Source organism: Coturnix japonica, unplaced genomic scaffold (genome assembly GCF_054131305.1).
Source record: "Coturnix japonica strain WE unplaced genomic scaffold, WE-NBRP24 Scf060, whole genome shotgun sequence".
Lineage (NCBI taxonomy): Eukaryota > Metazoa > Chordata > Aves > Galliformes > Phasianidae > Coturnix > Coturnix japonica.
The window spans coordinates 982,699-1,000,338 of record NW_028188963.1 but is presented as its reverse complement, the minus strand read 5'-3'; the positions used below and the strand labels follow the sequence as shown (position 1 = coordinate 1,000,338).

General features: G+C 53.8%; 1 protein-coding gene across 1 annotated transcript in view; it reads left to right on the top strand.

Annotated features, from left to right (window-relative positions):
- LOC146751948 (multiple epidermal growth factor-like domains protein 8) overlaps positions 1-17,640 on the top strand; it is a 155,123-nt gene that overhangs the window by 57,806 nt on the left and 79,677 nt on the right. The window contains exons 16-17 of the mRNA XM_085533458.1: positions 7,764-7,959; positions 14,604-14,862. Of these exons, the coding sequence (XP_085389584.1) occupies positions 7,764-7,959; positions 14,604-14,862 (455 nt within the window). The remainder of the gene's footprint in view (positions 1-7,763; positions 7,960-14,603; positions 14,863-17,640) is intronic.

Here is a 17,640-nt window from a genome sequence, read left to right as displayed (position 1 = left end):
CCCATTAATGAACGACCCCATTAAGGACCCTATTAGGGACCCCATTGACCCCATTGATCCCATTGACCCCATTGATCCCATTGACCCCATTGACCCCATTAGGGACCCCATTGATCCCATTGACCCCATTGACCCCATTAGGGACCCCATTGATCCCATTGACCCCATTGACCCCATTGACCCCATTAGGGATCCCATTGATCCCATTGACCCCATTGATCCCATTGACCCCATTGACCCCATTAGTGACCCCATTGACCCCATTGGCCCCATTAATGACCCTATTAGGGACCCCACTGACCCCATTAGTGACTCTATTGACCCTATTGATCCTATTGACCCTATTAGTGACCCCATTGATCCCATTGACCCCATTGACCCTATTAGTGACCCCATTGACCCTATTGACCGCATTGACACCATTATTGACCCCATTAGTGACCCCATTGATCCCATTGACCCCATTGACCCTATTAGTGATCCCATTGATCCCATTGACCCCATTGACCCCATTATTGACCCCATTGATCCTATTGACCCCATTAGTGACCCCATTAGGGATCCCATTGACCCCATTGACCCCATTGACCCCATTAGGGATCCCATTGACCCCATTGATCCCATTGACCCCATTGACCCCATTAGTGACCCCATTGATCCTATTGACCTCATTGACACCATTATTAACCCCATTGACCCCATTGACCCTATTGACCCCATTGATCCTATTGACCCCATTGAGCCCATTGACCCCATTATTGACCCCATTGATCCCATTGACCCCATTATTGACCCCATTGATCCTATTGACCTCATTGATCCCATTGACCCCATTATTGACCCCATTGATCCCATTAGTGACCCCATTGACCCTATTGATCCCATTGATCCCATTGACCCCATTGTTGACCCCATTGACCGTATTGACCCCATTGATCCCATTGACCCCATTGACCCTATTGATCCCATTGGTAACCCCATTGACCCCATTATTGACTCCATTGACACCATTGACCCCATTAGGGACCCCATTAACCCCATTAATCACATTGACCCTATTAGGGACCACAGTGATCACATTGATCCTATTGACCCCATTAGTGACCCCATTGATCCCATTCAGCCCATTGACCCCATTATTGACCCCATTGATCCCATTGACCCCATTAGTGACCCCATTAGTGACCCCATTGATCCTATTGACCCCATTGACCCCATTATTGAACCCATTGACCCCATTATTTATCCCATTGACACCATTATTGACGCCATTGAGCCCATTGAGTCCATTGATCTCATTGACCCTATTGACCCTATTAGGGACTCTATTGACCCCATTAGTGACCCCATTGATCCCATTGACACCATTAGTGACCCCTATTGACCCCATTAAGGACCCCATTGATCCTATTGATCCTATTAGTGACCCCATTGACCCCATTGATTCTATTGACCCTATTGACCCCATTATTGACCCTATTGATCCCATTGACTCAATTGATCCCATTGATCCCATTGATCCCATTGACCCCATTAGTGACCCCATTGATCCCATTGGCCCCATTAATGACCCTATTACGGACCCCATTAATGACCCCATTATTGACCCCATTGATCCCATTGACACCATTAGTGACCCTATTGGTCCCATTAAGGACCCCATTGAGCCCATTGATCCTATTGATCCAATTGACCCCATTATTGACCCCATTGATCCCATTGACACCATTGATCCCATTGACCCCATTATTGACCCCATTGATCCCATTGACCCCATTATTGACCCCATTGATCCCATTGATCCCTTTGACCCCAATTATCCTATTGACCCCATTGATTCCATTGACCCCATTGATCCTATTGACCCCATTAGGGACGCCATTGACCCTATTGACCCCATTGACCCCATTAGTGGCCCCATTGATCCCATTGATCCCATTAGTGACCCCATTGACCCCATTGACCCCATTAGTGACCCCATTGACCCCATTGACCCCATTAGTGACCCCATTGACCCTATTGACCCCATTGATCCCATTGATCCCGTTGACCCCATTAATGACCCCATTGATCCCATTGACCCCATTGACCCTATTGACCCCATTGACCCCATTAGGGACCCCATTAGACTTCATATCCCCCCGTAGAGCCCCATAGGAACCCTATATCCCCCTGTGTCCCCCCTTAATACCACATAGAGCCCCATAGGGACCCCATATCACCCCATAGGGACCCCATATCACCCCATATCCCCCATATCCCCCATTACTGACCCCATATCCCCCATAACTGACCCCATATCCCCCCATATCCCCCTATACCCCCATACCCCCTATATCCCCCATATCCCCCCATTACTGACCCCATATCCCCCATAACTGACCCCATATCCCCCCATATCCCCCATATCCCCCATTACTGACCCCATATCCCCCATATCCCCCCATTACTGACCCCATATCCTCTATATCCCCCATTACTGACCCCATATCCCCCATATCCCCCATATCCCCCATTACTGACCCCATATCCCCCATATCCCTCATATTACCCCATTACTGACCCCATATCCCCCATATCCCCCATTACTGACCCCATATCCCCTATATCCCCCCATAGAGCCCCATTGGGACCCCATATCCCCCATATCCCCCATATCCCCCATTACTGACCCCATATCCCCCATATCCCTCATATTACCCCATTACTGACCCCATATCCCCCATATCCCCCATTACTGACCCCATATCCCCTATATCCCCCCATAGAGCCCCATTGGGACCCCATATCCCCCATATCCCCCATATCCCCCATTACTGACCCCATATCCCCCATATCCCTCATATTACCCCATTACTGACCCCATATCCCCCATATCCCCCATTACTGACCCCATATCCCCTATATCCCCCCATAGAGCCCCATTGGGACCCCATATCCCCCATATCCCCCATATCCCCCATTACTGACCCCATATCCCCCATATCCCTCATATTACCCCATTACTGACCCCATATCCCCCATATCCCCCATTACTGACCCCATATCCCCTATATCCCCCCATAGAGCCCCATTGGGACCCCATATCCCCCATATCCCCCATACCCCCCACTACTGACCCCATATCCCCCCATAACTTACCCCATATCCCCCCATATCCCCCATATCCCCCATAACTGACCCCATATCCCCCATTACTGACCCCATATCCCCCATATCCCCCCATTACTGACCCCATATCCCCCCATATCCCCCATATCCCCCATTACTGACCCCATATCCCCCATATCCCCCATTACTGACCCCATACCCCCCATATCCCCTCATATCCCCCATATCCCCCATTACTGACCCCATATCCCCCATATCCCCCCATTACTGACCCCATATCCCCCCATATCCCCCATATCCCCCATTACTGACCCCATATCCCCCCATATCCCCCCATATCCCCCATATCCCCCATTACTGACCCCATATCCCCCATATCCCCCTATACCCCCATATCCCCCATAACTGACCCCATATCCCCCTATTACCCCACAGACGGTACCTGGGGTCCCGGCTGCTCCTCCCATAGCCCCATATCCCCCCATAGAGCCCCATATCCCCCCATATCCCCCCATATCCCCCATAACTGACCCCATATCCCCCATTACTGACCCCATATCCCCCATTACTGACCCCATATCCCCCATAACTGACCCCATATCCCCCATAACGGACCCCATATCCCCCATTACTGACCCCATATCCCCCCATTACTGACCCCATATCCCCCATTACTGACCCCATATCCCCCATTACTGACCCCATATCCCCCCATTACTGACCCCATATCCCCCATTACTGACCCCATATCCCCCTATACCCCTATATCCCCCATTACTGACCCCATATCCCCCATATCCCCCCATAACTGACCCCATATCCCCCATAACTGACCCCATATCCCCCCATATCCCCCATACCCCCCATAACTGACCCCATATCCCCCCATATCCCCCATTACTGACCCCATATCCCCCCATATCCCCCCATATCCCCCATTACTGACCCCATATCCCCCCATATCCCCCATAACTGACCCCATATCCCCCATAACTGACCCCATATCCCCCATTACTGACCCCATATCCCCCATATCCCCCATATCCCCCATTACTGACCCCATATCCCCCATAACTGACCCCATATCCCCCCATATCCCCCATTACTGACCCCATATCCCCCCATATCCCCCCATATCCCCCATTACTGACCCCATATCCCCCATATCCCCAATTACTGACCCCATATCCCCCCATACCCCCCATATCCCCCATTACTGACCCCATATCCCCCCATACCCTCCATATCCCCCCATTACTGACCCCATATCCCCCATATCCCCCATAACTGACCCCATACCCCCCATTACTGACCCCATATCTCCCCATATCCCCCTATACCCCCATATCCCCCATTACTGACCCCATATCCCCCTATAACCCCACAGACGGTACCTGGGGTCCCGGCTGCTCCTCCCATAGCCCCATATCCCCCCATAGAGCCCCATAGGGACCCCATATCCCCCCATATCCCCCCATTACTGACCCCATATCCCCCATATCCCCCATATCCCCCATATCCCCCATTACTGACCCCATATCCCCCATATCCCCCATACCCCCCATTACTGACCCCATATCCCCCATACCCCCCATATCCCCCATTACTGACCCCATATCTCCCCATACCCCCCATTACTGACCCCATATCCCCCATACCCCCCATTACTGACCCCATATCCCCCATACCCCCCATATCCCCCATTACTGACCCCATATCCCCCATTACTGCCCCCATATCTCCCCATATCCCCCATTACTGACCCCATATCCCCCATATCCCCCATTACTGACCCCATATCCCCCCATATCCCCCATTACTGACCCCCTATTCCCCATAACTGACCCCATATCCCCCATATCCCCCATTACTGACCCCATATTCCCCTTTATCCCCCCATTACTGACCCCATATCCCCCTATCCCCCATTACTGACCCCATATTCCCCTTTATCCCCCCATTACTGACCCCATATCCCCCTATCCCCCATTACTGACCCCATATCTCCCCATATCCCCCATATCTCCCATATCCCCCCATTACTGACCCCATATCCCCCTATCCCCCATTACTGACCCCATATTCCCCTTTATCCCCCCATTACTGACCCCGTATCCCCCATATCCCCCATTACTGACCCCATATCCCCCATATCCCCCATTACTGACCCCATATCCCCCATATCCCCCCATTACTGACCCCATATCCCCATATCCCCCATATCCCCCATTACTGACCCCATATCCCCCATATCCCCCATTACTGACCCCATACCCCCCATATCCCCCATACCCCCCATTACTAACCCCATATCCCCCATATCCCCCATATTCCCCATTACTGACCCCATATCCCCCATATCCCCCCATTACTGACCCCATATCCCCCCATACCCCCCCATAACTGACCCCATATCCCCCCATATCCCCCATATCTCCCATTACTGACCCCATATCCCCCATATCCCTCCATTACTGACCCCATATCCCCCCATTACTGACCCCATACCCCCCATATCCCCCATAACTGACCCCATATCCCCCCATACCCCCCCATAACTGACCCCATATCCCCCCATATCCCCCATATCCCCCATTACTGACCCCATATCCCCCATTACTGACCCCATATCCCCCTATACCCCCATATCCCCCATAACTGACCCCATATCCCCCCATATCCCCCATAACTGACCCCATATCCCCCATAACAGACCCTATATCCCCCCATATCCCCCATAACTGACCCCATATCCCCCCATATCCCCCATTACTGACCCCATATCCCCCATTACTGACCCCATATCCCCCATATCCCCCATAACTGACCCCATATCCCCCCATATCCCCCCATATCCCCCATATCCCCCCATATCCCCCCATATCCCCCATAACTGACCCCATATCCCCCATTACTGACCCCATACTTCCCATTACTGATCCCATATCCCCCATATCCCCCATTACTGACCCCATACCCCCCATATCCCCTCATATCCCCCATATGCCCCATTACTGACCCCATATCCCCCATTACTGACCCCATACCCCCCATATCCCCCATAACAGACCCCATATCCCCCATTACTGACCCCATATCCCCCCATTACTGACCCCATATCCCCCATTACTGACCCCATATCCCCCTATACCCCTATATCCCCCATTACTGACCCCATATCCCCCATATCCCCCCATAACTGACCCCATATCCCCCATAACTGACCCCATATCCCCCCATATCCCCCATACCCCCCATAACTGACCCCATATCCCCCCATATCCCCCATTACTGACCCCATATCCCCCCATATCCCCCATTACTGACCCCATATCCCCCCATATCCCCCATATCCCCCATTACTGACCCCATGTCCCCCATTACTGACCCCATATCCCCCATATCCCCCATAACTGACCCCATATCCCCCATTACTGACCCCATATCCCCCATTACTGACCCCATATCCCCCATATCCCCCATTACTGACCCCATACCCCCCATATCCCCTCATATCCCCCATATCCCCCATTACTGACCCCATATCCCCCATATCCCCCATTACTGACCCCATACCCCCCATATCCCCCATTACTGGCCCCATATCCCCCCATATCCCCCTATACCCCCATATCCCCCATTACTGACCCCATATCCCCCATATCCCCCCATATCCCCCATTACTGACCCCATATCCCCCATATACCCCTATACCCCCATATCCCCCATAACTGACCCCATATCCCCCTATTACCCCCCAGACGGTACCTGGGGTCCCGGCTGCTCCTCCCATAGCCCCATATCCCCCCATAGAGTCCCATATCCCCCCATATCCCCCTTATCCCCCCATTACTGACCCCATATCCCCCATATCTCCCATTACTGACCCCATATCCCCCATAACTGACCCCATACCCCCCATATCCCCCATAACTGACCCCATATCCCCCATTACTGACCCCATACCCCCATAACTGACCCCATATCCCCCATACCCCCCATTACTGACCCCATACCCCCCATAACTGACCCCATATCCCCCCATATCCCCCATAACTGACCCCATATCCCCCATTACTGACCCAATATCCCCCCATATCCCCCCATATCCCCCATTACTGACCCCATATCCCCCCATATCCTTCCATTACTGACCCCATATCCCCCATTACTGACCCCATATCCCCCATTACTGACCCCATATCCCCATATCCCCCCATATCCCCCATTACTGACCCCATATCCCCCATTACTGACCCCATATCCCCCATATCCCCCATTACTGACCTCATACCCCCCGTATCCCCCCATATTCCCCATTACTGACCCCATATCCCCCATATCCCCCATTACTGACCCCATACCCCCCATATCCCCCATTACTGACCCCATATCCCCCCATATCCCCCATATCCCCCATTACTGACCCCATATCCCCCATAACTGACCCCATATCCCCCCATTACTGACCCCATATCCCCCCATATCCTTCCATTACTGACCCCATATCCCCCATAACTGACCCCATACCCCCCATTACTGACCCCATATCCCCCATACTCCCCCATAACTGACCCCATACCCCCCATAACTGACCCCATATCCCCCCATACCCCCCATTACTGACCCCATACCCCCCTATTACCCCCCAGACGGTACCTGGGGTCCCGGCTGTTCCCGCTGCTCTCGGCTCCATTATGGCTCAGCTTTATGGGGTCGGGGCTGTCGGCCGTGTCGCTGTTGGGGGGCTCAGCCCTGCCACCCTATAACCGGAGCCTGTCGCTGCAGCCCCCCCCTCAGCGGGACCCGATGTCAGCGATGCCTGCCTGGATACCAGAGGGGGCCGGGGTGAGATATAGGGGGGGTATGGGGGGATATGGGGGATATGGGGGGATATGGGATCCCTATGGGGTGATATGGGGGGATATGGGGGAGATATGGGGGGATATGAGGGGATATGGGGGGATATGGGGTTGGTATGGGGGGATATGGGGTCCCTATGGTGTGATATGGGGGGATATGGGGTCCCTATGGGGGGATATGGGGTCAGTAATGGGGGGTATATGGCAGATATGGGGGGATATGGGGTCCCTATGGGGGGACACAGAGGGATATGGGGTTCCTATGGGGCTCTATGAGGGGGATATGGGGTCCCTATGGGGTGATATGGGGGGTATGGGGAGATATGGGGTCCCTATGGGGCTCTATGGGGGGATATGGGGGGCTATGGGGTCTCTATGGGGTTATATGGGGTGATATGGGGGGATATGGAGTCCCTATGGGGAGATATGGGGTCCCTATGGGGAGATATGGGGGGATATGGGGTCCCTATGGGGTGATATGGGGGGCTATGGGGTCTCTATGGGGTGATACGGGGGTATACGGGGGGATATGGGGTCGCTAATGAGGGGATATGGGGGATATGGGGTCTGTATGGGGGGATATGGGGTCCCTATGAGGTGATATGGGGGGATATGGGGTCTGTATGGGGGGATATGGGGAGTATGGGGGGATATGGGGGTATGTAGGGTTCCTATGGGCTTCTATGGGGGGATATGGGGGGATATGGGGTCAGTAATGGGGGGATATGGGGGGTTTGGTGGGATATGGGGTCCCTATGGGGTGATATGGGTGGATATGGGGGGATATGGGGTGATATGGGGTCTGTATGGGGGGATATGAGGTCCCTATGGGGTGATATGGGGGGATATGGGGATATGGGGGGATATGGGGGGATATGGGGTCCCTATGGGGCTCTATGGGGCAATGTCAGCGCTGCCTGCCCGGATACCAGAGGGGGCCGGGGTGAGATATAGGGGGATATGGGGGGATATGGGGGATATGGGGAGATATGGGGTCAGTAATGGGGGATATGGGGGCAGTAATGGGGGATATGGGAGATATGGGGTCAGTAATGGGGGGATATGGGGCATATGGGGTCAGTAATGGGGGGATATGGGGCATATGGGGTCAGTAATGGGGGGATATGGGGTCAGTAATGGGGGGATATGGGGGATATGGGGTCAGTAATAGGGGGATATGGGGGATATGGGGTCAGTAATGGGGGATATGGGGTCAGTAATGGGGGATATGGGGGATATGGGGTCAGTAATGGGGGATATGGGGTCAGTAATTGGGGATATGGGGGATATGGGGGATATGGGGTCAGTAATTGGGGATATGGGGGATATGGGGGGTATGGGGTCAGTAATGGGGGATATGGGGGATATGGGGTCAGTAATTGGGGATATGGGGGATATGGGGGGTATGGGGTCAGTAATGGGGGATATGGGGGATATGGGGTCAGTTATGGGGGGATATGGGGGATATGGGGTCAGTAATGGGGGATATGGGGGGTATGGGGTCAGTAATGGGGGATATGGGGTCGGTAATGGGGGATATGGGGGGTATGGGGTCAGTAATGGGGGGGTATGGGGTCAGTAATGGGGGATATGGGGTCGGTAATGGGGGATATGGGGGATATGGGGTCAGTAATGGGGGATATGGGGTCGGTAATGGGGGATATGGGGGATATGGGGTCAGTAATGGGGGATATGGGGGGTATGGGGTCAGTTATGGGGGATATGGGGTCAGTAATGGGGGATATGGGGGGTATGGGGTCAGTAATGGGGGATATGGGGTCAGTTATGGGGGGATATGGGGGGATAATGGGGCTCTATGGGGGGATATGGGGGATATGGGGTCCCTATGGGGTCCCTATGGGGTGATATGGGGTCCCTATGGGGGGATATGGGGTGATATGGGGTGATATGGGGGGATATGGGGGTATATGGGGTTCCTATGGGGCTCTATGTGGGGATATGGGGTCCCTTAGGGGCTCTGTGGGGGGATTTGGGGGGATATGAGGGGATATGGGTTCCCTATGGGGGGATATGGGGGGATATGGGGTGATATGGGGTCTGTATGGGGGGATATGGGGCTCAAAGGGGGGGTATGGGGGGATATGGGGTCCCTATGGGGCGATATGGGGGGGATATGGCGGTATATGGGGGAATATGGGGTTCCTATGGGGGGATATGGGGGATATGGGGTCTGTATGGGGTGATATGGGGTCCCTATGGGGTGATATGGGGTCTGTATGGGGGGATATGGGGTCCCTATGTGGGGATATGGGGGGATATGGGGTCTCTATGGGGCTCTATGGGGGGATATGAGGTTTCTATGGGGTGATATGGGTGGTTTGGGGGGATATGGGGTCCCTATGGGGCTCTATGGGGGGATATGGGGGATATGGGGTCCCTATGGGGTGATATGGGGTCTGTATGGGGGGATATGGGGCAATATGGGGTGATATTAGGGGATATGGGATCTCTATGGGGTGATATGGGGTGATATGGGGGGATATGGGGTCTGTATGGGGGGATATGGGATATGGGGTCCCTATGGGGGGATATGAGGGGATATGGGGGGAGTATGGGGGGATATGGGGTCCCTATGGAGGCATAGGGGGGATATGGGGTGATATGGGGGGATATGGGATCCCTATGGGGTGATATGGGGGGATATGGAGTCCTTATGGGGGGATTTGGGGGGTATGGGGGGATATGGGGTCAGTAATGCAGGGATATGGGGGGCTATAGGGGGATATGTGGGGATATGGGGGGCATATGGGGTCCCTATAGGGCTCTATTTGGGGATTTGGGGGTTATGGGGTCAGTAATGGGGTGATATGGGGGATATGGGGCACATATGGGGGTATATGGGGGGGGTATGGGGGGATATGGGGTCCCTATGGGGTGATATGGGGCAATGTCAGCGCTGCCTGCCCGGATACCAAAGGGGGCCGGGGTGAGATATAGGGGGATATGGGGGGATATGGGGTCTGTATGGGGGGTATGGGTGGATATGGGGTCCCTATGGGGGGATATGGGGGAATATGGGTGATATGGGGTCTCTATGGGGTGATATGGGGGAGATATGGGGGGATATGGGGTCTGTAATGGGGGGATATGGGGGGATATGGGGGATATGGGGTCCCTATGGGGGGGATATGGAGGGGATATGGGGGGATATGGCGTCAGTAATGAAGGATATGGGGGATATGGGGTCAGTAATGGGGGGATATGGGGGATGTGGGGTCAGTAATGGGGGGATATTGGGTCAGTAATGGGGGATATGGGGGATATGGGGTCAGTAATGGGGGATATGGGGGATATGGGGTCAGTAATGGGGGATATGGGGTCAGTAATGGGGGGATATGGGGGATGTGGGGTCAGTAATGGGGGGCTATGGGGGATATGGGGTCAGTAATTGGGGATATGGGGTCAGTAATGGGGGATATGGGGTCAGTAATGGGGGATATGGGGGGTATGGTGTCAGTAATGGGGGATATGGGGTCAGTAATGGGGGATATGGGGGGTATGGGGTCAGTAATGGGGGATATGGGGTCAGTAATGGGGGATATGGGGGATATGGGGTCAGTAATGGGGGATATGGGGTCAGTAATGGGGGATATGGGGGATATGGGGTCAGTAATAGGGGATATGGGGTCAGTAATGGGGGGATATGGGGGATATGGGGTCAGTAATGGGGGGATATGGGGGGATAATGGGGCTCTATGGTGGGATATGGGGGATATGGGGTCCCTATGGGGTCCCTATGGGGTTATATGGGGGGATATGGGGTCAGTAATGGGGGGCTATGGGGTCTGTATGGGGTTATATGGGGGGATATGGGGGGATATGGGGTCCCTATGGGGGGATATGGGGGATATGGGGTCTGTATGGGGGGATATGGGGGAATATGGGGTTCCTATGGGGGGATATGGGGGATATGGGGTCTGTATGGGGTGATATGGGGTCTGTATGGGGGGTTATGGGGGAATATGGGGCGCTATGGGATCCCTGTAGGGGGATATATGGACCCTATGGGGCGATATGGGGTCCCTATGGGGTGATATGAGGGGATATAGGGGGATATGAGGTTATATGGGGTGATATGAGGGGATATGGGGTCTGTATGGGGGGATATGGGGGGATATGGGGTCCCTATGGGGTTATATGGGGGAATATGGGGGGATATGGGGTTCCTATGGGGCGATATGGGGGGATATGGGGGGCTATGGGGTCTCTATGGGGTTATATGGGGGGATATGGGGGAATATGGGGTGCTATGGGGGTATATGGGGGGATATAGGGTGATATGGGGTCCCATTGGGGAGATATGGGGGGATATGGGGTCCCTATGGGGAGATATGGGGGGATATGGGGTCCCTATGGGGTCCTTATGGGGGGATATGGGGTCCCTATGGGGAGATATGGAGGGGATATGGGGGGATATGGGGTCCCTATGGGGTCCCTATGGGGTGATATGGGGTCCCTATGGGGAGATATGGGGGGATATGGGGTCTGTATGGGGTTATATGGGGTGATATGGGGGGATATGTGGTCCCTATGGGGTGATATGGGGGGATATGTGGTCCCTATGGGGTGATACGGGGGGATATGGGGCAATATGGGGGGATATGGGGTCCCTATGAGGTGATACGGGGGGATATGGGGTCTGTATGGGGGGATATGAGGTCCCTATGGGGGGATATGGGGCAATATGGGGGGATAGTGGGGCTTTATGGGGGGATATGAGGGGATATGGGGTCTGTATGGGGGGATATGGGGGTATATGGGGTCCCTATGGGGGGATATGGGGGGATATGGGGTCCCTATGGGGGGATATGGGGAGATATGGGGGGATATGGGGTCCCTATGGAGTTATATGGGGGGATATGGGGGGATATGGGGTCTGTATGGGGGGATTTGGGGGGATATGGGGTCAGTAATGGGGGGCTATGGGGTCTGTATGGGGTTATATGGGGGGATATGGGGGGATATGCGGTCCCTATGGGGTGATATGGGGGAGATATGGGGGGATATGGGGGATATGGGGTCTGTATGGGGGGATATGGGGTCCCTATGGGGGGATATGGGGGGATATGGGGTCCCTATGGAGGGATATGGGGTCCCTATGGGGAGATATGGGGGGATATGGGGTCCCTATGGGGTGATATGGGGGGATATGGGGTCTGTATGGGGGGATATGGGGAGTATGGGGGGATATGGGGGTATGTAGGGTTCCTATGGGCCTCTATGGGGGGATATGGGGGGATATGGGGTCAGTAATGGCGGGATATGGGGGGTTTGGTGGGATATGGGGTCCCTATGGGGTGATATGAGGGGATATAGGGGGATATGAGGTTATATGGGGTGATATGAGGGGTAATGGTGTCTGTATGGGGGGATATGGGGTCCCTATGGGGAATATGGGGCAATATGGGGGGATAGTGGGGTCCCTATGGGGAGATATGGGGTGATATGGGGTCCCTATGGGGGGATAGTGGGGTTCTATGGGGGGATATGAGGGGATATGGGGTCTGTATGGGGGGATATAGTTGTGTATGGGGTCCCTATGGGGCTCTATGGGGGGATATGGGGTCCCTATGGGGAGATATGGGGTGATATGGGGTCCCTATGGGGGGATATGAGGGGGTATGGGGTCTGTATGGGGGGATATGGGGAGTATGGGGGGGCATGGGGGGATATGGGGTCCCTATGGGTCTCTATGGGTCTCTATGGGTCCCTATGGGTCTCTGTGGGTCTCTATGGGTCCCTATGGGTCTCTATGGGTCCCTATGGGTCTCTGTGGGTCTCTATGGGTCCCTATGGGTCCCTATGGGTCTCTATGGGTCTCTATGGGTCCCTATGGGTCTCTATGGGTCTCTATGGGTCTCTATGGGTCCCTATGGGGTCTCTATGGGTCTCTATGTGTCCCTATGGGTCTCTATGGGTCTCTATGGGTCCCTATGGGTCCCTATGCGTCTCTATGGGTCCCTATGGGTCCCTATGGGTCTCTATGGGTCCCTATGGGTCCCTATGGGTCTCTATGGGTCTCTATGGGTCTCTATGGGTCCCTATGGGTCCCTATGCGTCTCTATGGGTCCCTATGGGTCCCTATGGGTCCCTATGGGTCTCTATGGGGTCCCTATGGATCCCTATGGGTCTCTATGGGTCTCTATGAGTCTCTATGGGTCTCTATGGGTCCCTATGCGTCTCTATGGGTCCCTATGGGTCCCTATGGGTCCCTATGGGTCTCTATGGGGTCCCTATGGATCCCTATGGGTCTCTATGGGTCCCTATGGGGTCTCTATGGGTCTCTATGTGTCCCTATGGGTCTCTATGGGTCTCTATGGGTCCCTATGGGTCCCTATGGGTCTCTATGGGTCCCTATGGGTCCCTATGGGTCCCTATGGGTCTCTATGGGTCTCTATGGTTCCCTATGGGTCTCTATGGGTCTCTATGAGTCTCTATGGGTCCCTATGGGTCTCTATGAGTCTCTATGGGTCCCTATGGGTCTCTATGAGTCTCTATGTGTCCCTATGGGTCCCAATGGGTCTCTATGGGTCTCTATGGGTCTCTATGGGTCCCTATGGGTCCCTATGTGTCTCCATGGTAACCCCTTTGACCTCTGACCCCTTTTAGCCCCGCCCCCTGTTTCCAGATGTGCCCAGGCCGGAAGGTTCTCTGGCTGAGGGGGCGGAGCCAACAGCTGTCAATCAACTCAGCCCCGCCCCCAGGCCCCGCCCACTGCCTCTGGGTGGTGGTGGGCGGGGACAGGCCATGTGACCACGGCCAATCACGTGACCACGCCCCGTCACGTGACCATGGCCCCGCCCACCCGCCCTGCCCTCAGCTGTCAATCACGGTGTGGCCCCGCCCACAAGATGGCGGCCGCTGTCAGGTGAGCAATCTATGGGGCACAGTGGGATATATGGGGTCTATGGGATCTATGGGGGTCTATGGGGTCTATGGGGATCTATGGGGTCTATGGGGATCTATGGGGCACAATGGGGATCTATGGGGATCTATGGGGCACAATGGGGATCTATGGGGTCTGTGGGGATCTATGGGGTCTGTGGGGATCTATGGGGATCTATGGGGCACAATGGGGATCTATGGGGTCTATGGGGCACAATGGGGATCTATGGGGTCTATGGGGATCTATGGGGCACAATGGGATCTATGGGGCACAATGGGGATCTATGGGGGTCTATGGGGTCTATGGGGCACAATGGGATCTATAGGGTCTATGGGGCACAATGGGGATCTATGGGGCACAATGGGGCTCTATGGGGCACTATGGGGATCTATGGGGCACAATGGGATCTATGGGGCACAATGGGGATCTATGGGGCACAATGGGATCTATGGGGTCTATGGGGTCTATGGGGATCTATTGGGCTCTATGGGATCTATGGGGATCTATGGGGATCTATGGGGTCTATGGGGATCTATGGGGCACAATGGGGATCTATGGGGATCTATGGGGCACAATGGGGATCTATGGGGCACAATGGGGATCTATGGGGTCTGTGGGGATCTATGGGGTCTGTGGGGATCTATGGGGATCTATGGGGCACAATGGGGATCTATGGGGTCTATGGGGCACAATGGGGATCTATGGGGTCTATGGGGATCTATGGGGCACAATGGGGATCTATGGGGCACAATGGGATCTATGGGGTCTATGGGGATCTATGGGGATCTATGAGGCACAGTGGGGATCTATGGGGCACAGTGGGGATCTATGGGGTCTATGGGATCTATGGGTTTCTATGGGTCCCATTGGATTCTATGGGTTTCTATGGGTCTCTATGGGGCTTTATGGGTCTCTATGGGTTCCAATGGGCTCTATAGGTCGCAATGGGTTCTATGGGTCTCATTGGGCTCTATGGGTCTCTATGGGTCCCTATGGGTCTCTATGGGTCTCTATGGGTCTCTGTGGGTCTCTATGGGTCCCTATGGGTCTCTATGGGTCTCTGTGGGTCTCTATGGGTCCCTATGGGTCTCTATGGGTCTCTGTGGGTCCCTATGGGTCCCTATGTGTCTCTATGGGTCCCTATGTGTCCCTATGGGTCTCTATGGGTCCCAATGGGTCTCTATGGGTTTCTATGGGTCTCTATGGGTCTCATTGGGTTCTATGGGTTTTAGTGGGCTCTATGGGTCTCTATGGGTCTCTATGGGTCTCATTGGATTCTATGGGTCTCTATGGGTCGCATTGGATTCTATGGGTCTCTATGGGTCGCTATGGGTCTCACTGGATTCTATGGGTCTCTACGGGTCCCATTGGATTCTATGGGTCTCTATGGGTCTCTATGGGTCGCTATGGGTCTCATTGGATTCTATGGGTCTCTATGGGTCCCATTGGATTCTATGGGTCTCTATGGGTCTCTATGGATCGCTATGGGTCGCATTGGATTCTATGGGTCTCTATGGGTCTCTATGGGTCGCTATGGGTCTCATTGGATTCTATGGGTCTCTATGGGTCTCATTGGATTCTATGGGTCTCTATGGGTCGCATTGGATTCTATGGGTCTCTATGAGTCTCTATGGGTCGCTATGGGTCTCATTGGATTCTATGGGTCTCTATGGGTCTCATTGGATTCTATGGGTCTCTATGGGTCGCATTGGATTCTATGGGTCTCTATGGGTCTCTATGGGTTGCTATGGGTCTCATTGGATTCTATGGGTTGCTATGGATCTCATTGGATTCTATGGGTCTCTATGGGTCTCATTGGATTCTATGGGTCTCTATGGGTCTCATTGGATTCTATGGGTTTCTATGGGTCACTATGGGTCTCATTGGATTCTATGGGTCTCTATGGGTCTCTATGGGTCACTATGGGTCTCATTGGATTCTATGGGTCTCTATGGGTCTCATTGGATTCTATGGGTCTCTATGGGTCTCTATGGGTCGCTATGGGTCTCATTGGATTCTGTGGGTCGCTATGGATCTCATTGGATTCTATGGGTCTCTATGGGTCTCTATGGGTCACTATGGGTCTCATTGGATTCTATGGGTCTCTATGGGTCTCTATGGGTCACTATGGGTCTCATTGGATTCTATGGGTCGCTATGGGTCTCATTGGATTCTATGGGTCTCTATGGGTCTCATTGGATTCTATGGGTCTCTATGGGTCTCTATGGGTCGCTATGGGTCTCATTGGATTCTATGGGTCTCTATGGGTCTCTATGGGTCGCTATGGGTCTCATTGGATTCTGTGGGTCGCTATGGATCTCATTGGATTCTATGGGTCTCTATGGGTCTCTATGGGTCACTATGGGTCTCATTGGATTCTATGGGTCTCTATGGGTCTCTATGGGTCACTATGGGTCTCATTGGATTCTATGGGTCGCTATGGGTCTCATTGGATTCTATGGGTCTCTATGGGTCTCATTGGATTCTATGGGTCTCTATGGGTCTCTATGGGTCGCTATGGGTCTCATTGGATTCTATGGGTCGCTATGGGTCTCATTGGATTCTATGGGTCGCTATGGGTCTCATTGGATTCTATGGGTCGCTATGGGTCTCATTGGATTCTATGGGTCTCTATGGGTCTCTGTGGGTCGCTATGGGTCTCATTGGATTCTATGGGTCACTATGGGTCTCATTGTATTCTATGGGTCGCTATGGGTCTCATTGTATTCTATGGGTCGCTATGGGTCTCAATGGATTCTA